The sequence below is a fragment of the Mauremys reevesii genome, linkage group 4 (genome assembly GCF_016161935.1).
Source record: "Mauremys reevesii isolate NIE-2019 linkage group 4, ASM1616193v1, whole genome shotgun sequence".
NCBI lineage: Eukaryota > Metazoa > Chordata > Testudines > Geoemydidae > Mauremys > Mauremys reevesii.
The window spans coordinates 39,619,019-39,643,951 of record NC_052626.1 but is presented as its reverse complement, the minus strand read 5'-3'; the positions used below and the strand labels follow the sequence as shown (position 1 = coordinate 39,643,951).

General features: G+C 44.5%; 1 protein-coding gene across 9 annotated transcripts in view; it reads left to right on the top strand.

Moving 5' to 3' along the window:
• Positions 1 to 24,933, top strand: part of NRXN3 (neurexin 3) — a 1,505,977-nt gene that overhangs the window by 403,861 nt on the left and 1,077,183 nt on the right. The window contains exons 1-2 of one of the 9 annotated variants that reach the window (XM_039537768.1): positions 16,202 to 16,272; positions 16,872 to 17,016. The exons of the other annotated variants lie outside the window; for them this stretch is intronic. Coding sequence (XP_039393702.1) covers positions 16,264 to 16,272; positions 16,872 to 17,016 — 154 coding nt within the window. The 5' untranslated portion in view covers positions 16,202 to 16,263. Of the gene's footprint in view, positions 1 to 16,201; positions 16,273 to 16,871; positions 17,017 to 24,933 lie in introns of those variants that run through there. 9 annotated transcript variants of the gene reach the window in all.

Below are 24,933 nucleotides of genomic sequence, written 5' to 3'. Positions count from 1 at the left end.
ATATATATATTAATTGCTAGAATCATGGTGAACCTAGAACTGCAGCTATGGGTAGGGAAGAGCCAAGCGCAAATAGTGACAACCACAATTGTCTTTGCGTGGGCAGCATCCCCAATGGTGCTTTTCTGGGTGGTGGCAGCAGGGAAGGGGTTAATTGTTGGCTCTGCCTGTAACAGAGCTGAGGAGGGGGTTGAGGAGAAAGGTTCAGTTCAGTGAAAGTGGCTTTCCGCTTTGAGGCCCACAACAGTGATATTTCATGTCTTGTTTGGTGTATCCTACTTTTAAATGTCAGTCTCTGCAGCCGGCCTTATCTCCCGTAGCACATTTCAATTAGGTATTCCAAATCGCGCTCTTTTCTTCCAGGACAAATATGCCAGAGGTGATATTTACTGTTGCAGCAGCATTTTAAACAGTGTGGGTTGTTGTTTTTTTTTTAAATCTAGTGAATAGCAGTGGCTCCCTTTAAAAGAATCATAATAATATAGGAAAGAAGTGGAGAATTCTGGGCCCAGCATAGGCAACTTGATTTTAATGAAGAGCTTTTCTTTCCCCTTCCTCTAGCTCAGCCCGAGTGTTATTAGTATTGCCTCTTCATTTAAAATGCTGCCGACGCCTTGAATCGTTTTGTAGCCATGTAGATTTCATGGTTGTTCCCAATATTACACACAAGGCTACGTGGACTAGAAGGTTGCCAGGGGCTGGGGTAATGGAACTCGTGGTCTTTTGATCCAAGAACATAGAACACTGGCCTCTTCAATTTGAACTATGAGAATCTCGTTAGCTGTGGTAGCAATCCGCTATAGGCTGTAGCCAGAAGGATTGAAGGGGGGAGGGGAGACACCCTCCTACCCCCACCCCTCTGGCATTCCATCCTGAAGAGTGCAGTGATGACAAATACACCAGTGGGTACATTACAACACTCTCTTTAGGGGACAGTTTTTTCCCCCCTTGCTCTCTTATTTTCTGCATTTCTCTTTCCTCTTGTTTTTTATTGCTAGGGAGAATGTGTATAAAAGCAAGATCACTGTTTCTTCACAGACATCTGACCCTACTATTTATTCTCACCCAACTCTTACACCACCCAGTTTGTCATCCTCTGGTTGCGGCATCACAGCTCAGCTGTTTCCTCAGCTGTCTGCTGCAGATGCCACAGACGCAGTACTAGAGCAGATGAACACTCCTAAGAGTTGGAGATCCCATTTTATGCAAATGGTCAGAACAAAAAAATCTGGGGAAAGAGAGGCAAACAATATCTGCTATGGAAGCAAATCTGTCTAGGATTGGGATTTCATATAAGAGCACTCCTGCCATCTACTGGCTGGACTATGCCAAGTCTCTTTAGGGATATACCAGTTCCCTCAATGATCTGGATTTGGCTGGATTGGGCTTGCTTAGGGGTATATCAGTTGGCTCTAGGCTTGGGTGAATACTGAAAAGAAGTACATTTACAAATATTTATTAAAAAAAAATGACATGGCTTGACTTGACACAGCCCCTTTTATTAACGTTCTGCAAACGTTCCTGGCAGTGGGGTTTTTGTTCACAAGATCGTTTGAGGGAAGAGAGAATGGTGAATAATTGCAAATATGTATTGGCCTGATTATTCGTGCTGGAAGAACATACTCAAAGCAAAAGCTGGAGTAAGTAGCGCATGAATAGATTTGGGTGAATACAGCAAGAAGTATTTGTGAAAACCAATCAACTTTGCTGCTCTTCACTGCCACATTTATTTGCTTCTTCCTGAACAGTCAGGGCGGCAAAGTTTTATACAAGAGACTGTTTGCAGGACGAAAACTCTTGGGGACTATGAATGAGGATAAATAATAAGTGTGTCCACACAAGAGACCATTCTGAAAAGATTTTTTTCCACTTCACTCCATAGAGTACTTCAACAGCTACAAATACTCATGTATGTATTAGAAATGGCCAAGAAACTGTTTTTGACTCATCCAATCAGGGATCAATACCATGTGACCAGAGCTGGTTGGAGATTTCTCACAGACCTCTTTTTTTTTCCGGAAAAAAAATCATTTTTTGAAAGAAACAAAAATAACTGCAAAATAATTTCATTTAATTTCGAATTGAAAATGATCACATATTTTAGGGGAGTTTTGTTTTCCTCCTTTTTCTTCCTTTTTTAGCACGAGAAATGAAATTTCATGTTGTTAAATTTTTTCCATTCAAATTGTCATAGAAAATTTTGTCTTCATTTGTTTTGTCAGACTCTTCGGTGATTTTTAGCTGCAAGCTCCACTAAGTCTCTACTGCGCATATGCAAATTGAGTGTTTTCAAAAGTTTACAACTCAGCTATATTTGAGTATATTTTGCTGGGAATAGCAAAAGGTGCATCCCTGGTACAAAGGCCACCCCCTTGCCAAATTTCAAATTCTTTTTCCAGACCCTGGAGGTGCTACAGCTTCTTAACAAAACCGTCCTAACATGATGTATTTTTTAACATGACATTTTTCCTAAGCCTTGTTCTCAGAACTGTTTTGGCTGAAACTTAGATCAGCCTGAGGCAAACACTCAAGCATGGATCAAGTTATAAGCAACTAAAACTGGGGTTTTATATTAGAAAGTGTAGGGCAACCTTAATAATAGCTCTTTTGTTCTCTGTTTGTACGACACCTAGCACAATGGGCTCCTGGTCTATGGCTGGGGCTCCTAGGTGCTTCCATAATACAAATAATGAATAGGCAGCACTGACAGCTCTCTCTGGCTTGCCAGCTGACTTGCTTCTTCAGCTCATTGAGGAGAGGCCTCTGGTTTGGGGAATGGAGCTTGTGAGTTTGAGCAGTGAGCTGGCCCCTGCAGCATGTCTGGGTCAAGTTATAAGAACCCAGCAGAAGCCATTGCATGGTTACAGTAGCTGAAGTGATTTGGGACTGTTTTCTTAGAATTCTGTTTTCTTAGACCTTTCCAATTCTCTCCTGTTCAAGCTGCAATTACCTGGGAGACTTTGGACCACTGTGGTTTTCACTAATGGCCTCTGAATATAGTGCAAGCGCATCCACGCCAGTTATGACGTACTTAATTGTATTAAGGAAAATTTTATTATGTGGGCCATACCCTGTTCACTTTACTCATCCTTACCCAGAAAAACTCCCTTTGCATTCTGTAACTAATGGGCCTGATTCTCATTAACCCTAAGGCAACATCTACATTTGAGCTATGAGGTGTGATTCCCAGCTCACATAGACCTACTCACACTGGCTCTGTCTGAGCTAGTACGCTAAAAATAAGAGTGTAGCCGAGTAGCACGGGCGGTGGCACAGGGTATGTACTCAGGCAGTTAGCACAAGCTGCTGTCTATGCTACCGTGGCTATACTGCTATCTTTAGTACTCTACCTCAAACAGAGCTATCATAGGTATGTCGACATGAGCTGATGATAGTACCTCTCAGCTCTAATGTATACATAACCTAAGGCAACGTAATGCCTTCCGGAACAGTGTACAGTGGATTTCAGTTAAATGAGAATTGGGTCCAATGATGATTTTGCCTGAGTAAGGACCTCTGCATTTAGCCTGGTACACTTAAAAGTCAGCAGATTATTTTGCTTTCTTCATAGGGCGTGGGGGAGGATGCTGCCACAAATTATTTTAGGGATTGCAACTAGATGGATAACACTCTAAGTTAATATAGTTCCTATAGCTCCCATGTTCAGGCAGCTTCAAGGTAAATTCTGCCTTACTCTACAGTGGTTCTCAAACTTTTGTACTGGTGACCTCTTTCACATAGCAAGCCTCTGAGTGCGACCCCCCTGCCTTATACATTAAAAACACTTTTAAATATATTTAACACCTTTATAAATGCTGCATGCAAAGCGGGGTTTGGGGTGGAGACTGACAGCTTGTGACGCCCCCATGTAATAACCTCGCAACCCCCTGAGGGGGCCTGACCCCCCAGTTTGAGAACCCCCCCCTCTACCCCATAATTAGTCCCACTGAAGTCAAGAGGATTACACTGGGTAGAAGTTAGGGCAGATTTTGGATGCGTGTTCACGCTTGGCAAGGGAGGGAACTATTTGAGGAAGGCAGAGCAGTGGACTAAGATATAGCAGACTTGGGTTCTAATCCCATCACCGCTACTGATTGTCCTGAGACAAGTTCTCATCACCTCTCGATGTGTTAGGTTTCCTCATCTATAAAGTGGAAGTAAATGATACTGATCTCCTTTGTTAAATGCTTTTGGATGCAAAATGACATGTACTTGCAGACCTGAAGAAGAGCTTTGTGTAGCTCAGAAGCTTCTTTCTCACCAACAGAAGTTGGTCCAATAAAGATATTATCTCACTCACGCATAGGCGCCAACTTTTTCCGGTGCCGGTGGGGTCCCGCGCCCCCCTGTCCCTGTCCCGACTCCACCCTTTCCCCACCTCTGACCCCACCCCCCTTCCAACCCCATCCCCCACAGTCCCCGCCCTAACCCCCCCTTCCCTGCCCCTATTGAATCCCTTCCCCGAATCCCCACCCCGGTCCCGCCTCTTCCCCCAGCGTGCCGCGTTCCCTCTCCTGCCCCCTCCCTTCCTGCCCCGCGAATCAGCTGTTTCGTGGCGGGAGAAGCAGGACACGGTGGTGTGCTCATGGAGGAGGTGGAGGCAGAGGTAAGCTGGAGCGGAGGGGGCAGGGCGGGGAGCTGCCGGTGGGTGCTGAGCACCCACCAATTTTTTTCCGTGGGTGCTCCGGAGTCGGCGCCTATGCACTCATCTTGTGTCTAATGTACATGCAAAGTTTCATTGTTCATTCTGGTTGGCAGGTGTGGCTCTGAAAAGCAGAAACCCAATGACTGGAAGTATTTTGCATCCATTCCTCTCTCTGTAAAATCACATCTAGTTCCTCCTCCACAAGCCCTGCTTTTTCTTCCTTTTTTACAGACTGAGTTTCTGAACAGGTGACAGTGATAAAACAAAACTACTCTTTATTTGCGTAGCTCCTGCCTGCTTTTTTTAGGCTCTTTGTTCAAGTGTCAGTCCTGGTTTGTAAAACATGAGCAGAGTTCGAAAAAAAAGAAAGTAATTACACTTCACATCTGGTGCTTCTCCCGACACGGAGCTGCACTTGCTACACTCGGATGCTGGTTTACTTTTATTCTTTTGATTTTCAAATGATTGTGTATGTGTGAGAGAGATTTTCACATTTGTGTGTGTGTGAGAGAGAGAAATTCATTTTTTGTTGTTGTCTTCTATTGGAGCCTTGTCATAGGGATGAGAGGCACTGTGTATATTCATCTTAATGCAGTCATGCTACCACAAGGCTGTGATCATGGTCAGTCTTGCAGACTAAGCAGAGCCAAGCACAGCTGAACAGGCGACTTCAAAGGAAATTCCATGGTGCTGCAGTAAGTGGTGTTGGGGACTCTGAATGGAGACTCTTCCCTCTAAATCAGTACCAATCCCACTGCCCCAGTGTGGTGGGAGGGGGCGTTGTGCTGCTACAGGTGCCATCAGACCAAAGTCCCAGTTACTTGTGGTAGGAAGGGTGAGCCTCTAGTTACAGCACTATTCTGGGAATTGAGATACAATGTGGGTGCTATTCCAGACGCTGCCACAGACTTCCAGTGTGACCTTGTGCAAGTCACTTCCCCTCTCTGTCTGTTTTCCCATCTGTAAAATTGGGATGATGTTTACTTGCCTCCCAGTAAGGCAGGTATTTGTGAAGTGAATATTTGTGAAGTGCTTTGAGATCCTCAGGTATGAGGTGCTATGGAAATGCAAAGAGTTAATATGTATATTTAATTTTAGTCACTGGAAATCCCATGTCACTGTTTGCAAGGATAGAAGTGTTAGCCCCAATGTCCTGGCTAGACAGTGATGTTAATAATTCCAGTCTATCTCCCTAAATTGCCTTTACTTCCAGACCACAGATAGAGTAGATGAACAAGAGGAAATGGGAGCAGAGATGTAAGCAGTGTTGTGGCAAACCTTGACTGTGAAGATGATTCCCTGTAGCTTATTCTGCAGGTCATAGTCTAGTCTAGTTTTTCTTATTTTTGTTTAATCAGTTTATCCATCCCTGCACTGGGTGAGCCATATTAAAACAGAGTAAGACACAAAGAGCAAGCTGTTGTGTTGTAACCAGTGAAGGGCCTGAACCAGTACTCTGGATCACCCTCCTCTCACCTTGAGAACTGTGAGCCTTTACAGTTGGGGCCAATCCCTAACTTTACATAAGATAGAGTAGTAGTACCATACAGCTAAAAACCTTTGGTATTCCAAGAACCTCTTCCACGTAGGGCTGGTCAAAAGTTTTCAGCTGAAACCGTTTTTTCAATGGAAAACTGGGTTTTCAACAGAACAATATGTTTCATTAATTTTTTTTTAATTTCCACAGGAAATTTAGATTCTTTTTTATAAAAAAACTGAAATATTTTAACCAAATATCAAAATATTTTGGCTGAAACCCAAAATATTTAGACTTCCATATGCTGATATATGTCACATGGGAGATTGCCTTGTGTCTCCATCTGTGGGCTGGGCACACATCTCTCATGATATACTATGGCCAGGGACTCTCATGATTTACCATCTACCCCTCCAAGAGGGGACTCTGTGGTGCATCATGGGAGATGTAATTTGACCAAGGAGATCAGCCTGTTGAAGAGAATGGGAGTATATGGCACCCAAACTGCAACTCCCATGAGGCATGTGGCAGCAGTTCCTAATAGAAATATTTCAGTTGGCAATATTCAGATTTTTGCCACAAAATCTAAATTTTATGCAGGAAAAAAAAAAAAACTTTTCCATCTGCCTATACTCTCTCCACAAAGGATTGTTTTCCATTCTCATTACTATGACCCACTTAAGTGTGCTCCAGCACAATCTAGCTAACACACAAGATAGCTCACCACAAAAGTGAAATGTGAAAAAGTAGGGAATTTTGATTTTAGAGATGAAGGCTATGTCTCCATTAGTAGCGCTGTACTGGTATAGGAATAGCAGTAGACTATTCCAGCAAAACACTCCTAGTGTGGACACAGCTATACTGGCACAGCTGTGTTTTGTACTGGTGTAATAAAGCTGCCATCCCATGAGTTAAGCAATTTATACTGGTAAAAGTACAGTTTAATAATCAGAGGTGAAATGACCAGTGGCTCAGCTGCGAATAGAACCCACATAGAACAAGTCTTGGTCTAGTGCTCTGTCCTCTAAACTATGCTGCCTCCCACATTGAAGAGAATAATCCTGTCCTGAATAAGATTTTCATCTCTATTTTTTAGGATATTATGATTACTTTTAAGATGAGCCAGCCAGCCAAGAAGTGATCCAGGTAATTTTTGGTGCCTGAGACACATCTGGGTACCCCTAGTGCCTGCAGTTACTCCTAAACTGCCCATGTTTTTTCTACTGAGTAGTAGTGGTGGTGTAGAGAGCCTGTAAAGGATGTAAGTAGGAGATGTGCAGGAAAGGGAAGAGGAGCCAGGAGAGGAGAATTGCCACCCAGTCTCAAGTTTGAGGGACAGGTCACATCACCTTTGACTTACATCCAGGATGCTTTAAATCCCCCCAAGCTGGGTGCAGCTGCAGGAACATCTCATAACAAGTTCAACTCCCTCAAAGTGGCAAACCCTACCCGTGCAGTGGAAAAAACAGGAAAGTATGCTGCGGCATACTGCCTGCAGTTATCTTGATGTGATCTCATTTTGCATAGTAATTAATAGGTAGAGACGCACTTTTAATGTTGGAAGTAAAGGGGAGCCAAAGCAAATGCACCACTGTCGACCTGACATTCACGTTTGCACGATTAGGGGACATACAATAAATGTCACTGGTGGAGCAATATTCATGAAGTAAAAATGTCAGTTTTCAATTTGGCATGAGGACAATTTGACATGTATTAGTCTCGCACAGGCTGTTATCATAATTAATACATTAATATTGCAGTCAGCCTTTTCCTGGAAGTAAAGGAGGAGATGGAGGGTAGAGATGCAGGTCTTGCCCTTGTCAGGATTTCTCCACTGGCATCTTTCTTCTCTTCCATAGTATCCCTGCACACTTGTAGCCCAGGTCCCTGGGACATGTCTTGGTTCCTGTTTACCAGGCATATATTGGCATTTAGGAATTGTCAGACCAGCACTCCATGAAGTCCAGTATTCTGTGTTTGACAGTGGCCAAATCAGCTGCTTCAGAGGAAGGTGCAAGAAACCCTCTAGCGGACAAATATGGAATAACTTGCCCACAGATGGAAGCGTTTTCCTAACTCTTGTCACCTTTTGGCTTATGCCCTGAAGCAGCAGGGTTTACATCTCTTCTACAAATATTTTTGTCCTCTCTAATGTAACTGTGACTGTTCTTGTTATCCATATCTATGTCCAGTCCTTTTTCTGAATCCTATTAAGCTTGGCCTCAATGCTATCCAGTGGCAGAGAGTTTCACTGGTTAATTATACATTGGGTGTAGGCAGGGGGAGAAACACCTAGTTTTAAATCTGTTGCTTTTCAATTTCATTAAATGGTCTCTTGTTCCTGTTTTATGAGAGGGTGAATAGGGGTGCCCGATATACCTTCTATACCATTCATTATTTATAGTGCCTCTAGCCTATCTCCTCCTCTATAACCAATCTGTCCTAATGTTATCTGTCTCTCTATACAGAAGTCTTTCCAGACCACTCTTTTTTCCATTCTCCTCTGTATCCCTTCTATTTCTGCTCTCTGCTTTTTAAGATAGGGTGACCAGAACACAATACAGGATCCAGATAAGGGAATATAATTGATTTCGATTACAGCATTATTGCACTGTACTGTTTTTCACTCAACATACATAAGGCTATTGTCCAGCACATATGATTTTGAATCTTCTTCTTTCACTAAATGTGTAGATCTACTTCTGCACTGAGGCTGTGAGTGAAGTGATCCAGTTTAATTTTCTGTGCCTAGCAACATGTAAGATACAATAGCAGGGTGAGTGCACTCTCGTTCCATTGCTGGGAGATGAGATGAGCTTTAAGTTACAAGCAAAAATGAATTTTTCTGGGTCCCATCTTCTGCATATCAGAAAATGAGCACACTCTTCAGTCCAACAGGCAGTTTTTGCAAAGGAAAGGTTGGGATAACAGTGAGGGGTGCAGGTCAGGATTGAGGTGAATTGGCAGAACTGTGTGTGCAAAGCCTAGGACTGGAATAATAGGGGGCACTGTGGGTCAGAAATAATGTGTATGGTAGAGCTCATTGGGAGAAGCCTGTATGGTGCCTACTTGCACTATGCTAATCCTACTCCGGACTCTCATTCTCTCGTCGTAATGAGTACTGTGGTTTCGGTATTCTTTCTGAGATGCAGAGCCAACCAAGTATCTAACTGTCATTATTTGTATTTATCGTAGCATCTAGGATCCCCACTTATGAACCAGGACTCCATTGTGCTAGGCGCTGTACAAACACACAAAAAAGACACTCCCTGCCCCCAAGAGCTTACAGTCTAAGTAAATGCAGCCCAAACGCCTGATTTACCTATGGTGACACAGCAAATCAGTAGCAGAACTGGGAAGAGAACCTAGAAGCCCTGGCTCCCAATCTGATGTGTGTCCCAGTTTCATTTTCATCCTTTATTCACTAATGCTATCTTTTTCTTCATCATTTAGTCTTCTGCTTGTTTTTGACTGTGCATATTTTCACCTATGTGGTGCCTCTAAGACTAGGGGCTGTTTACATGCACCGTGCTGTTTTGATTGCGGACTCCAAGCTCCTTATGTGTGCAAACTTTTGGAAATGCTACTCATTTTAAGACTAAACTCAATGTCTGTGAGCACTAGCTCTTTTCCGACAGCAGTGAACTTTAGCACCTACCATGGTACGATGTGGAAGGGTGTGTGAAGACAGGGTTGTGAGTGATTGATTCATACATAGAAGTTATATGGCATAAGCATCCACGCAAAGACAAACACTCAATGCATAATTTAATGTAGCTTCAAAATTTGATAAACCTTTTAAGTAAACAGTGTGTTTTATCTGCTAAATCACATTACGAGGTCCCAGCAGATGCAGTGCGAGGCTGGTGTACATAATTTATTACACCCTTTATATGTGTTGTGTGTAATCATGTTAATTATTTATAACTTACTGCTACCTGCAGATGTGAGCGCGGTGAAGTTACACTGCACTGAGAGACATTTACTATAGAGAACATGATACTATTTGATTAGTCTTCCCCTTGAAGGCCCAAACTGCATTTGAAGATAGCCTTGTGGTTTAGGCACAGGACTGGGGCTTGGGAGATCTTTGCTTTATTTATGGCTATGCCAAAGAGTCTGTGTGTGATCTTGGGCAAGCAGGGATCTTTCTGTTCAAACCCAAGTGTTGAGAAAAATCAGTTTATGTAGATTGTCAAAATTAAGGGGAACATGCAGGTGATAAAAACATGCATTTCTGTGATGATTTACAGCAGTGGTCTCAACCAGGGATATGTGTACCCCTAGAGGTACGCAGAGATGTTCCAAGGGGATACATCAACTCATCTAGATATTTGCCTAGCAAGAGGCTACATAAAAAGCACTAGTGAAGTCACTACAAACTAAAATTTCATACAATGATTTGTTTATACTGTTCTAGACACTATAATGTAAATACAATATTTATATTCCAATTGATTTGTGTTATAATTACACCTCTGCCTTGATATAATGTGACCTGATATAACACGAATTCGGATATAACACGGTAAAGCAGTGCTCTGGGGGGGAGGCTGCGCAGTCCAGTGGATCAAAGCAAGTTCAATATAATGCGGTTTCACCTATAACATGGTAAGATTTTTTGGCTCACGAGGACAGTGTTATATCAAGGTAGAGGTGTATATGCTAAAATGAGAAAGTAAGCAAACTTTCAGTAATAGTGTGCTGTGATGCTTTTGTATTTTTATGTCTGATTTTGTAAGCAAGTATTTTTTAAGTGAGGTGAACCTTCGGGTACGCAAGACAACTCAGACTCTTGAAAGGGGTACAGTAGCCTGGAAAGGTTGAGAGTCACTGGTTTACAGCTCCATACTGAACGGGCCAAGGTGTAGTCAGACCAAATGTGTCCTGTGGAGCCATAAGATGTGTCCCACCATAACTGCAGGGTGAAGACAGCAGCAGCAGATTTCTGTTGCTGGGAAATTCAACGAACAGGCATTTTCTACCCATTTGCTAAGGACAATACACGTGTTAGCAATAATTCTAGTTGGTCTTGCATGCATGTTTTTATCCTTAAAGTTGTGAAAATTGTATATAAAACTACATAAGTCAGGTGCAGCCTTGGGCTCTGGGCAAGTTGCCTAAGCAGGGGTGTGGCTAAGGACCCCATAAAACCCTCCAGGCCAGTGGTCCCCAACCTTTTCATCTGGTGGGCGCCAGAAAAAGGACCGTGGCGGCGGTCGAGCACCCGCCGAAATGCTGCCGAATTTCTGTGGCATTTCAGCAGCGACGCCTCTCGATGACGTCGCTTGTCGGCAGCAAGCGGCGTCATCGAGAGGCGTTGCCACCGAAATGCCGCAGAAATTTGGCGGCGACGCCCTCCTACCCACACACAGTTACAATTTCCCTGTTATATATTTATAATTATGCTATAAAACACTAGTGATGCCTTATACTGGATGGAATTGCAAATGCTCAACTGTGTCTCATAGTCCCTGTACTGCTAATGGAGATTCTACCTTAGCTCAAGTGGTGGGACAGATCTGCGTTCTTGAAGTCAGTGGATCTGAGTTCTATCCTCATTGTTGCCATGAAATTCCAAATGGCCACAATGTGCAGCATAATGACAGCTGTGAAATCTTAGGTGACTACAGATTTGTTACTATTGAAATTTCTGTAACTATAAATACCTGGGCAGTGAACCTACCACGTAAAGACCAGAACTACTGCCATTTCAATCCCATCAATGGCTCCCTGTGACAAAAGAGCTGGTGAAAATCAGATGTGCAAATATGGAGAGATTTGGGTTTATTCAGGATTATCATCTTTCTATGGTGCTAATCGCTTTCATAACTGAGCGCCGATTTGAACTCAAACATTCAGCTTTAGTCTTATCCAATTTTATAAACTCTCTCTCCCTCCACCCCTTTTTAAAAACAGAATCTTTCTTTGCGACCAAAGCATCTGAAAGTATCTCTTTAAGGTTACGTGATGCTTAGGTGTTAGATCTGTTCTGAGGTGCTTATGCTTATGCTGTGCCCATCACTCTGGTATCTGAATGCCTGAGATCCTGGCCCGATTTGCTGTGTGACCTTGAGCAAGTCACTGCGCGTACGTCTACACTGCACAGAAAAGACCTGTGGTAGCGAGGGTAAACTGACTCGTGCTCGCAGGGCTTGCAATGTGGGGCTAAAAATAGCTGTGTAGATGTTTTGGAACTGAGCTGGAGCCAGGGCTTTGGGAACCTGTGAGGGAGGAGGTCTTGGAGCCCTGGCTCGTCTGAGCCCAAACATCTAGGCTGCAATTTTTATCCCCATAGCATAAGGCTGAGTCAGTTGACCCCAGGCTCTGAGACTTGCTCCCAACAGGTGTTGGTTGTTGTGTGGAGTTTTTTGTGTGCAGCATAGATCTACCCTTAGTTTCTCCATATATGCAATGGGGATAATAATGTTACTCCTCTTGAAGTTTGGATGAAAGGTGCTATATTAGTGCAAATTATTTCCAAGAACACTCTTGGCAATAAAGATCCAATTTCAAAAAACGCATGGAAAACGAACAAAAAGAGTGGCAAATACCTTCGAAGCAGAGTCCCTTCTTTTGTTTTGAGAGTATTGTCAAGGATACAGTTTGCACTGCAGTCTCCCAACTCTGCCTCTGGGTGACTCTCATCCTTCATGCCTGTGCTGCTGAACTGAGAGTACTGGAAGCCTTCAGTGTTGTAACATAGAGCAGCAATTGGCAAAGCTACATCTCAAGATACGCATCCTTTCCAGTAATACGGCGGTTGCCAAGCATGTATAGTTGCTAAATACTCGGCAACTACAGAATCTCATAATGCACCAGATTTACTAGCAGAGAAAGGAAGACAGCCAAGGAGGACACACTGTTGTGTCTATGCAGCCATAATAAGGTTAGTATTGAGGTGCTAGGGGTTAATAACAATCACTGGACTTATCTTCATTGGTTCACATGTCTGATGCAGCACCAAGGAAAAGTTAAATTGCATTCGCAGAGCCCCTGAACAGACATAACAGGACATAGGACATAACAGCATGTGAGATACTTTGTACCCAGAACTGGGGCAAGTGTTTTTCTTTCCACTTTGCAGAATTTCCACATTTGACAAATCATCTTTAAGGAAAGTGGACCCCTAAAGACAGTGTACCCTTGAGGGTACGCAGAGGTCTCCCAGGGGCACATCAACTCATCTAGATAATTGCCTAGTTTTACAACAAGCTGCATAAAAAGCTCCAGCGAAGTCAGTACAAATTAAAATTTCATACAGATAATTACTTGTTTATACTGCCTTATACACTGAAATGTAAGTACAATATTTGTATTCCAATTGATTTATTTTATAATTATATGGTAAAAATGAGCAAATCAGCAATTTTTCAGTAATAGTGTGCTGTGACATATTTGTATTTTTATGTCTGATTTTGTAAGTAAGTAGTTTTTTAAGTGAGGTGAAACTTGGGGATACGCAAGACAACTCAGACTCCTGAAAGGGGTTCAGTCGTCTGGAAAAGTTGAGTCACTGCCTTAAGAAACATGAGAATGACTGACTGAAATTTATATATCTCACCTTTCATTCCAAGTGATCTGAAAATTCTGCATACATTTTATATATCCAGGGATCATTTTAGGTACCATTGGACTGCAGCCAACTGTGGAGTGGCATACAGTGGCAACACAACACTATATAATATTTTGGGATAAAAAATTCTGATAACTGCTGTATCCAATTGATATCGTAGGGAGGAATTTTGGGTGGTAGAATGTCACAACCCAGGTTAGATTTTAGACAGGACACTGGAGCTACCTCCATTTTTCTGAATAGTGTCATAAGATCTTTAATGATAAAGGGGTCAGGACCTTGGTTTATTCCCAGGTAAAAACATGCTGAACTGTAGGTAAGGTTGACTACATATCAGTAACATAGGGGGAAGAACATTACAGAGACGTTGTAGTTATTTCCCAAAAGAGGTGTCACTAACCCAGGAAATTCAGAGTTAAGTTTAAACTTAAAAGAAACCCAAACATGTTAGGGAATGAAAATTCACAGTAAAAAAACCCTCAAATAACCTTAACTCTGCCCTGTAGTGACACCATGTAAATCTAACCCATTGGTCAGCGTGTGATATGTTTCCTCCTCTCTGCCCAGTCCATAGACTCCTAGCTATATAACCTGGTTCTTTAGCTCATGCTGTAGAGAGTCAAGCTGCTGGCTCTGAAGCTCCCTGTTTTGAACCCTGCTTTAGTAGCTCTGACAGAATAACTATACAATATTGAGTAATACAGGGGTCGGCAACCTTTCAGAAGTGGTGTGCCAAGTCTTCATTCACTCTAATTTAAGGTTTTGCGTGCCAGTAATACATTTTAAATTTTTTAGAAGGTCTCTTTCTATAAGTCTATAATATATATTGTTGTATGTAAAGTAAATAACGGTTTTAAAAGGTTTAAGAAGCTTCATTTAAAATTAAATTAAAATGCAGAGTCCCCCGGACTGGTTGACAGGACCCAGGCAGTGTGAGTGCCACTGAAAATCAACTCACATGCCGCCTTTGGCACATGTGCGTTGCCTACCCCTGGAGTAATACATATTAGTGTGTGTAGTCCTAGATTAGATACATTTTAAAGGGATATAAGTTCCCCCACCATTGTGTCACTACGGGACTGTCAGTGCTAAAGTCTTTCCTAAGGGCAGAGTGGCTTTGCTCCCATTGGGAATAATGGGAGATGGTGACCATTTTGAGAAAAGACCATCTTAAATCTTATGGCTTCATTCCTATTGAGAACGAGAGGAGACAGCAGTGATTTTAAATGAAGACAGTTCTTCACTCTGATGAAGAATACTAACAAAAAATAATCATTAATCCTAAAAATACATTTCTCAAAATATAGCCTATACACAGAATTTCTGAGAGTTAAACTATATGGGAAGTTTGAAGAGTCTGCATCATTCCTTTATAAAGCTATTTTGGGACAAAATATGGTCTGACACAGAATGCTAAATTTCTTAAAGGACCCAATTTTTAATTAAGTTTTAACTAAAACTAATTAACATAACACTGCCTACTTTCATGATTTTATCAAGAGTTTCCCAATTTTTAGTGTTTTTTTTTAAAGCCTCAGATGCTGGAATCTGTAGATTGAATAATTATCTCAGTTTTCATTTAAAAAAAAGTAAAATTCAAGCCCTCATGGGTTACAGAGAAAAGGTTGAAAATGTGAAGCTAGAGTATCCTATATCAGAGGGGTAGCCGTGTTAGTCTGGTTCTGTAAAAGCAGCAAAGAATCCTGTGGCACCTTATAGACTAACAGACGTTTTGCAGCATGAGCTTTCGTGAGTGAATACCCACTTCTTTGGATGCAAGTGACTTCGGACTTGCATCCGAAGAAGTGGGTATTCACCCACGAAAGCTCATGCTGCAAAACGTCTGTTAGTCTATAAGGTGCCACAGGATTCTTTGCTGCTTTTAGAGTATCCTAAAGGATCATAACCCAGAAGGCAAATAAATAAATAAATGTTGGATCCTTTTTATTTTAATTACATGACTGTTAAGACAATGTCACGATCTGGGGGAGGGGCTGAACTCCTGTGTTTTGAACATTTGGGGTTTGCAATACAGTAATGAATGTATTTGTAGTTATTACAAAAAAAGTCAGCCCTCAGAGTAAGTGCTATACCAGGAGTCGGCAACCTATGGCACGCGAGCCGATTTTGCGTGGCACGCGGCTGCTGGCTGGGGTCCCAGCCGCCGGCCCCACTCAGCGTCCTGCCGGCCTGGGGTTCCGTTCACTCAGCCCTGAGCCTGCTGCGGGAGGGGCGGCAGCAGCGGCTCACACTCCCGGGAGCTGCAGAGCCCGAGCACGGCAAGGGGGAAGTCGGGGCGCACGGGGACCGCTGCCCGCATGCATCCGCTGCAGGAGTCCCCCCCCCCGGGGGGGGCACCAGGCCACAGCCCGGGCAGGCACGCCCCCGGGCTCCTCCCTCACCGCACTGGGGTTCTGCGGCTCCCGGAAGTGTGAGCCGCTGCCACCGCTGCCCCTCCCGCAGCTCCCCCTCTCCCGCTGCCTCAGCACTCTGCGGGGGAGGGGCCGTGCGTGCAGCAGCCCGGCAGCGTGTTTTGCCTCCACGTGGAGCCAGCGTCTGACGGGCATGGGCATGGTAAGGGGAGTCCCGGGGGGCAGTCAGGGAGCAGGGGAAGGATTGGATGGGTCAGGAGTTCTGGGGGTCCTGTCAGGGGGCGGGGAGTGGTTGGCTGGGGTGTGGGAGTCCCGGGGGGTCTGTCTGGGGCCGGGGGTGAGGATAAGGGTTGGGGCAGTCAGGGGACAGGTAGGGGGTAGGTTCCTAGGGGGCAGTTAGGGTGGGGGGTCTCAGGAGAGGGCAGTCAGGGGACAAGGAGCAGGGAGGCTTAGGTAGGGGGTGGGGTTCTGGGGGGGGCAGTTAGGGGCAAGGGTCCCAGGAGGGGGCAGTCAGAGGACAAGGAGCAGGGTGGGGAGTTGGGGGTTCTGACAGGGGCAGTCGGGGTGGGAAGTGGGAGGGAGTGGATGGGGCGGGGCTAGGGCAGGGCTCTCTCCTCTTTTTGATTGTTGAAATATGGTAACCCTAGGCGAGGGGGGAGCCAGGGGGCGCATGGGGGCTGGCCCCCGCATACATCCACTGCAGCCTGCAGGAGCCGCGTGGGGGGCGCCGGGCTGCAGCCTGGGTAGGAGGGGCGGGGAGGTCACAACTGCTCCCCGCTAGCGGCGCCGCCGCCTTTGCAGGGCTGCCGCCCCCCCTGTACCATGCCGGCTCCTCCATGGCTGAGGCTCGCTACTGCTGCAAGTGGGACGCTCTGGCTCTCCGGTGCCTCCAGAAGGCGGTTCCTCCCTCCCGAGCTGCTGCAGCAGCCCAAGCTCAGCAAAGCCAGTGAGTGGACTCGGGGTGGGGGCCACTGGGGTGGGTTGGGGAGGGCTCGCGGGGGGGCTGTGCACCCTCCAGGGGAGTTCAGGGGGCAGAGAGGGGGGAACCTGGTCTGGGGAGCAGCCTCTGGGCATGGCTGGCCTCTGGGCATGGCTGGCCCCTGGGGTCTATAAAGGCTCGTTGGGATTTGCCCCTCAATGAACCGATGTGCGGAGGAGGGGGGGAGGGCGCAAGGTGGAAGTTTTGCCTAGGGTGCAAAATATCCTTGCACTGGCCCTGCCCCAGGGGGTGCGTGCACCCCAGGTTAAGAACCACTGCACTAAACTGATAAGATCTGCATTTTAATTTAATTTTAAATGAAGCTTCTTAAACCTTTTTAAAAACTTGTTTACTTTACATACAATAATAGTTTATAGAATTATAGAGAGAGACCTTCTAAAAACGTTAAAATATATTATCAGCACACAAAACCTTAAATTAAAGGTTGCCAACCCCTGTGCTATACTTTTTGGGAACATGCGTGGTCATCTTCCTACTTTAAGTGCAAAGCTTAAGTATGAGCTGTGATTGGTGCTTCCAAAATACATCACATTGTAAAGAGGAATTCAAACCACCTCATTCAGAAAGTTTATGATTTCAGAGGAGGAGTTGGATAGTGATGTCGTAGGAACTGGGAGAGAAAGTTCTATAAGAGATTAGCAATTAGTGATGTCACATCAATCTGGGAAGAAGGGTAAGAACATAAGAACGGCCATACAGGGTCAGACCAATGGTCCATCCAGCTCCGTGTCCTGTCTTCTGACAGTTCTGATGCCAGATACTTCAGAGGGAATAACTGAACAGGGTAATTATCAAGTGATCCACTATCCCCTGTTGTCCAGTTTCAGGTTCTGTAAGAAGGGCACTTGGAGGCAGTTGTGAGGTGAGAGCAGGACATTAAGAAGCTCACACTGTTTTCTACAAGTAATCATTTGTACTTCAAACTAAACAAGAAGGGCTGTTGTGACGGAGTAAGGAGAAATCCATTCCTACCTGGATACTGTGAGCTTGCACATACATATAAATTACATTTCATATTTTGGATCTTTATCAAATGGAAAGGCAAGATCTGGGAAGGCTCCCTGTCACAGGGTGCCTGACGCCTTAAAAGGGTGCCTGCCGCCCTCCCGGCAACTGTGGGGGGCTAGAAGGCAGGAGGGACCTCATTGTGATAGTTTCACATTTGCTTTGAAAGCAGAGAATTTCTCCTTAAAAAAATGCCCATCAAGTTTCACTAAGAAGAGCAGAGTGAATTCCTTGTGTGAGAGAGGTCTACAAAACCAGGTGATAATCTAGCACTGATGCAAATCTTTGGTAATAAAATTATCCCAAATGCCCATGCGCAAGGGCTGTGTCATAAGGCAACCCCGCCCTGGGGCACCCTTCTGGGGTAGGCCAAGGCACGACATGTACGCTTGCCTTAGCTCTAGCCAGTCCTTCACCAGTTTGCCTCAGAACCCATTATTGCTCTCCTTCTGGTTTCCTGCAGCTCTTTCTCTCAGGCAACTCTCTACTGCTCCCTCTCTCTCTCTCTCTCCTCTGTTCTCAGACAGCTTGTACCTGCCTTTCTCTGCCTTCACTTAAACCCAACTGGGGGGCAGCTAAAGGATTCAAAGGGGCAAGTCACTCCTTAGCCTTCTCTTTAAGGTAAATAAATAGATTCAGTGAGTTCAATCTATCACTATAAAGCATGTTTTCTAATCCTTTAATCATTCTGAATGATTCTTCTCTGAACACACTCTAGTTTTTTAACATCCTTCTTGAATTGTGGACACCAGAACTGGACACAGTATTCCAGCAGCAGTTGGACTGGTGCCAAATACAGAGGTAAAATAACAACCTCTACTCCTATTCAAGATTCCCCTGATTATGTACCCAAGAATCACATTAACCCTTTTGGCCACATCATTGCATTGTTCAGTGATTATCCACCTCCCTGTCCAGTCTGTTTCAGAGTCACTGCTTCCCAGGAGAGAGTCACGCATCCTGTAAGTATGGCCCTCATTCTTTGTTCCTAGATGTACACATTTACATTTAACTGTATTTAAACACATATAGTTTGGTAAGCTGGGCATAAACAAATGATCCAGATTGCTCTGTGTTAGTGACCTGTCCTCTTCATTATTTACCAATCCCCCAATTTTTGGATTATCTGCAAACATGAAATCAGTCTCTTTGACTTTCTGCATACTCTTATACCAAGCTACCTCCAGTAACAACCTCCATACAACAGCTACAGAAGGATCCTGAGAGTTCATAGATTCCCAGGCCAGAAGAAATTATTGTGATCATCTAGTCTGACCTTCTGCATAACACAGGCCATAGAACTTCCCCAAAGTAATTCCCAGAGCAGATCTTTTAGACAAACATCCAATCTTCCTTTAAAAATGGTCACCGATGGAGAATCCACTATGACCCTTGGTAAGTTGTTAACTACTCTCTCACTGTTAAATTTTTTTACCTTATTTCCAGGCTGAATTTGTCTAGCTTTAACTTCTAGCCATTGGATCATGTTATACCTTTCTCTGGTACATTGAAGAGCCACTTATCAAATATTTGTTCCCCAGAGCGCCCCCCGCGGCATGCCGCCCCAAGCACGCGCTTGGCACGCTGGGGTCTGGAGCCGGCCCTGCTCCTAGCATTGTTGTATAGGCAATCGACGAATTTTTTCTCCTGTGTCCTTTGATCCCTTGATTAATTTTGTTCTCACCATCTTGATTCTGTGCTAAATGAGTGCTCATATCTTTACCCCTCACCTTTTCTTATTAGTTGAACACTCACCTGACTCCTCTAGCCAGTCTGTCCTCAAGGAGATCCCTTTTCTATTGAGGCAGTGGCCATCCAAACTACACAGTCCCCGCTTGTTATAGAAGGTGGCCCCATGTTCTAAAGAACTAAAACCCTCCATCCCACACTACTTACCTAGGCAGAGGTTCATGAGAACATCAGAATGGCCATACTGGGTTAGGCCAGTGTCATGAACATACAGCTAAGGGTAGCATAAAATCCCTCCTTTACCTGTAAAGGGTTAAGAAGCTCAAATAACCTGTTTGGCACCTGACCAAAAGGACCAGTGTGGGAGAAGATACTTTCAGATCTGTGGGGCAAGGTTTTTTTGTTTTGTTTTTTTTGTGCTCGCTTTGTTCTCTCCAGGACAGAGAGGGACCAGGGCAGGAAAAATACATCTCCTAAAGCCATATCTGAAACAAGCATCCAAGATTACAAATTGTATGTAAAAGCAAGGAAATGCATTAGGTTATCTTTTGTTTTAGCTTGTGAATTTTCTTGCAGGACTTAACTACTCTGCCTCCAGGCAAAGAAACAAAAAACCTCCAGCTGCTCTCAGCTTAAAAAACAAAAACAAAACCCGCCCTGGCTTTCAAGCAGCCAAAAGAAAAAAAGAAATGTCCTTTTAAAATCCTGAGATCTGTGCTTCTGGTTCAAAATGATCCTACCTCTACCACCATGTTAGAGTTCCCTCCCCACTCTGAACTCTAGGATACAGATGTGGGGACCCACATGAAAGACCCCCTAAGCTTATTTCTACCAGCTTAGGTTAAAAACTTCCCCAAGGCACAAATTCTTCCCTGTCCTTGGATGGTATGCTGCCACCACCAAGTGAGTTAGACAAAGATTCAGGAAAAGGACCACTTGGAGTTCCTGTTTCCCTAAAATATCCCCCCAAGCCACTTCAACCCCTTTCCTGGGGAGGCTGGAGAATAATATACCAACCAAATAGGTAAACAAGGTGAGCACAGACCAGACCCTTGGGTTTTTCGGACACTAAAAACCAATCAGGTTCTTAAAAACAGAACTTTATTATAAAGAACAAAAGTAAAAGAAGCATCTCTGTAAAATCAGGATGGAAGATAATTTTACAGGGTAGTAAGAGTTAAAACACAGAGGATTCCCCTCTAGGCAAAACTTTAAAGTTACAAAAAACAGGAATAAACCTCCCTCTTAGCATAGGGAAAATTCACAAGCTAAAACAAAAGCAGTCGGAGGTTTAGGGACACCAGAGTATGGGGTTGTGTCACTGACCATATTTGCTAATAGCCATTGAGGGACCTATCCTTCATGAACCAATTCTTCTTTGAACCAAGTTATACTTTTGGCCTTCACAGCTTCCCCTAGCAACAAGTTCCACAGGTTGACTGTGTGTTTTGTGAAGTACTTCCTTATGTTTATTTTCAACCAGCTGCCTATTAATTTCAGTAGATGACCCCTGGTTTGTGTGGTATGTGAAGGGGTAAATAACACTTACTTTCTCCATTCATGATTTTACAGACCTCTATCATATCCCCCTTTGTTGTCTTTTGTAAGCTGAACACTACCTGTCTTTTTAATATCTCCTCAGAAGGTAGCTGTTCCATACCCCTAACCATTTTTGTTGCCTTTTTCTGTATTTTTTTAGATGGCATGACCAGATCTGCATGCAGTATTCAAGTGTGGGCATACCATAAATTTATATAGTGGCATTATGATATTTTCTGTCTTCTCTCTCCCTTTCCTAATGGAATGATAGCTTTTTTTGACCGCCACTGCACACTGAACAGATGTTTTCAGAGGACTATCCACAGTCACTTCACAATCCCTTCCAGAATCCTCCATCTTATTTGCTCACAGGACAGGAAGGATCTCAGAGAAGATTGCTTGAGCATTCTTCTACTTCTTCCATGTTCCCTGAAGTCATCTATCTGTGAGATATCCCAGGATGCAGTGTCATTAATGCCGATATGAACCATCACCAGTGGATCCTTGTCTGTTGATTTTAAAAGTCTAACCAATCTTAGAGTGATGGCCTGTGTCTTGACTCAGGGAAGACAGCGCACTGCCCGCCTGTTCTTTGCAGAAGTTCTTTCAATTCTCTCAGTATTGCATCCCCAACAAGGATCATCTTCCTTCGTCAGATGGTTGGAGAACTCTTTATGGGCAAGCTGTTTTTCTTAGAAGTTGAGATGAGCTGCCATCACCAGGTGTGTCTCATATAAATCAATGTTTCCTTGTACCAGCTGGATCTTGAGAGGTATTTTCCACAGTTCTCATGTTGAGAACCTGGTATCATTTGAAACTTCTAACTGTGTGGAATTCCTCCTGGTTGGCTTCTTTCTGGTGGCCACAGCCTGCCTGTCCTCCTCTATCTCCAGCCATGAAGAATGCTGATGTGATCTCTTGCCTCTGGTGGTTACCAGGGTTCCTTTCTGACTCTTTGGTGGCCAGCTCCTTTCTTCCTTGAACCCGGGGTGCTGATGTTTCCTGAACGTGGCTGTCTAGGAACTTCTCTGATTCTCAGTAGCATCTTAACTTGCCCCTCTAATCCCAAGAATCTTTTCCTCCAGTACAGCCACCAACGTGCACGTCATGCACTGGAAGTCCCTTCTGGCTTCAGGCAGGAAGGAAAACATAGCACATCTGTTTCAGGTCACCACCACTGTTCCATTGCTGCCTACTTGATATCACATGTAGTGCCAAACCTGGAAGGAAAGGCTCTCTCACTCCAAATTCTCCTGTTAGCTGCCTCTGTTCATGGCTCTTGAGTTCCTCTAGCAAGTGATTTTTATTATCCCTGGCTAGCTGAGTTCAGCTCTGACCCTCACCACCAGGGAGCGATTAACCTTTCGGAGACTTCAAACAGTGAGGCTGATAAAAGCTCCAAGGGTCAGAGCCTTGCAGCCTTTAGCAAAGCACCAGCAAACAGATCTGTATCAGCTGCTTACTCAGGGGTCTGCTACACAACCAGTACACAGAGAGCAAACAGTCAAACAAACACCCCACAGACAGACCAAATACATCACTGCAACCTAGAGTATGATTTTTTTTTGCTGTTAGATCTCTGCAGTACTACTCCTGCCTCTGGCTGTTCTAATGTTCAAAGCACAGAGTCCGCAGCTACCCCCTCTGAAACTTACTGGTTAGCTGCCTCGCTTTTCAGCACGGTTGAGACTTCTGGATTCTGTGCATAGCACTGCTACTCACTTATTGAGCAACTTTGGGCTAGTAAAATTTCCCTGTGCCTCAGTTTCCCCATGTATAAATTGGGGATACTACTGGCTTGCCTTGGACGGTACTATGGCTAAACAGATTAATTTTGCCTCAGTCCATTTTATCTGCATTCTCTCTCCTGGAAGTCAGTAGGATGTGTGTGTCAGAAGGTAGGATATGGACTGTCCAGAGGTGCTAAGTATTCGCAGATCCCATTGACTTCAGCTGAAGTTGTAGGCATTTAGCACCTCTGAAAACCAGGTCTCTAGTGTCTTGAGCTGTAGTATACTGTAGTATGTATTTTATAGGGGCAAAACCTTCTTAGCCTCCCTTCAGTGCTTTGCATTTTGAGATCTTCCTGGAATCTAGCAGCCAGTTTGTACCTAGCCTTGGGCTGCCCCTTGTTGGTTGATTGCTGTAACACTGTGTGTATTTGCTATTATTAGGCTAGTTGGAGAATTCCAGCTGTTGTAAATGTTGCCCCCAGGATGCAATTGTAGCGGTCAGGCCTCTTGCGGGAAGCTGCAGTATCCTGACCCATGAGACATGCTGATATGGTGTTGGCTCAGAAATGTGGAGCTGGAGTTTGCACCAAAGCCATTAGTGAAAATTCCTCTTGAAGAAGGGAGTGGGGAGAGAACAAAGCCCAGTTTCAGCCATAGCCTGAGCATTCATGAACTCAAACTAGGCTTCATCTCTTCTTTGTCACAGGATTTACCGCAATAAAACAGACCAGATCCATCTAATCATGCATCCAATCTCTAGCAGTGGCCACTTTCTGTTCAAAGCAAAGTGAACCCCCACCCCATAATACACATGCTCTGTTCTGCAGTGCTGTAACCTTGGGGGATGGGTGTGAATTTCCTGACCCCTGCAGAGATCAGCTGATGCCCTGAAATGTTAGAGTGGATTTACTCTCTCTAAGGGTTTCAGCCTTCTCTCCTGTCCACAAGCGAAGAGCTGCTGAAACCTGCAGATAGGTGAAGGTGTGAATGGTGGAGAGTTAGCTCTGAGGTATACTTCACCCTTTGCCTCTGTGGGGAGAGAGCTCGGACCAGCCACGCCCTGATGGAGTCTTCCTGTCCTATCCCTCCAAGCCCCCCAGGAGGAGCACAGGGGCAGAATACACAGAACAAAATTAGACTTGGCAAATGCTCTAAAGCAGTGGTCCCCAACCTTTTTCGTCCGGCGCCGCCACCGAGGACCGTGGCTGGCAGACGATCATCCACCGAAATGCCGCCAAGAAGCAGCAACGTCAATAGGCATCGCCGCCGACAAGCAGCGTCATCCAGAGGCGTCACCGCCGAAATGCCACCAAAAATCTGCTGGACAGTATGCGGGACCACTGCTCTAAAGTGAGAGCTCCCTGAGTCCTCAGCTCCCAGGGCTACACAAGGCTGACGCAGCTCTTTGGGCCCCTGCACATACACACACGTACTGTTAACAGCCCCTCACAGGAAAGAAAACAGTTTCCTTGTGTTGTTTATTATTAATATTTTTTGTATCGTGGTAGTGCTTAGCTCCCACCACAGCTGGAACCCCATTGGGCTAGGTGCTGTAGAAACAGATAATGAGAGACAGTCCCTGCCTTGAACAGCTTATATCTAAATATACAAGACAGAGAAAGGGTGGGGGCAAGAAAGTATTATCCTCATTTTACAGATGAGGCATATGAGTGTCCTTTTCCTGACCCATAATGAGCATGATAACATAGGGCATCATGAACCTGGATCAAAGTTTAAGATGATGCCAGTGGAATCTTCATATGAGCAAAGTAGTCCTCTCACTCTTATCTTTTGTCTCCTAATCCCTGTGCAGATGGGAGAGTGGAAGGAAGGAAAGGAACGCTCCTTTCAATAAGCTCTTCAGTGGTGTGTCTGTCAACTGAGAGGCCAGACACTA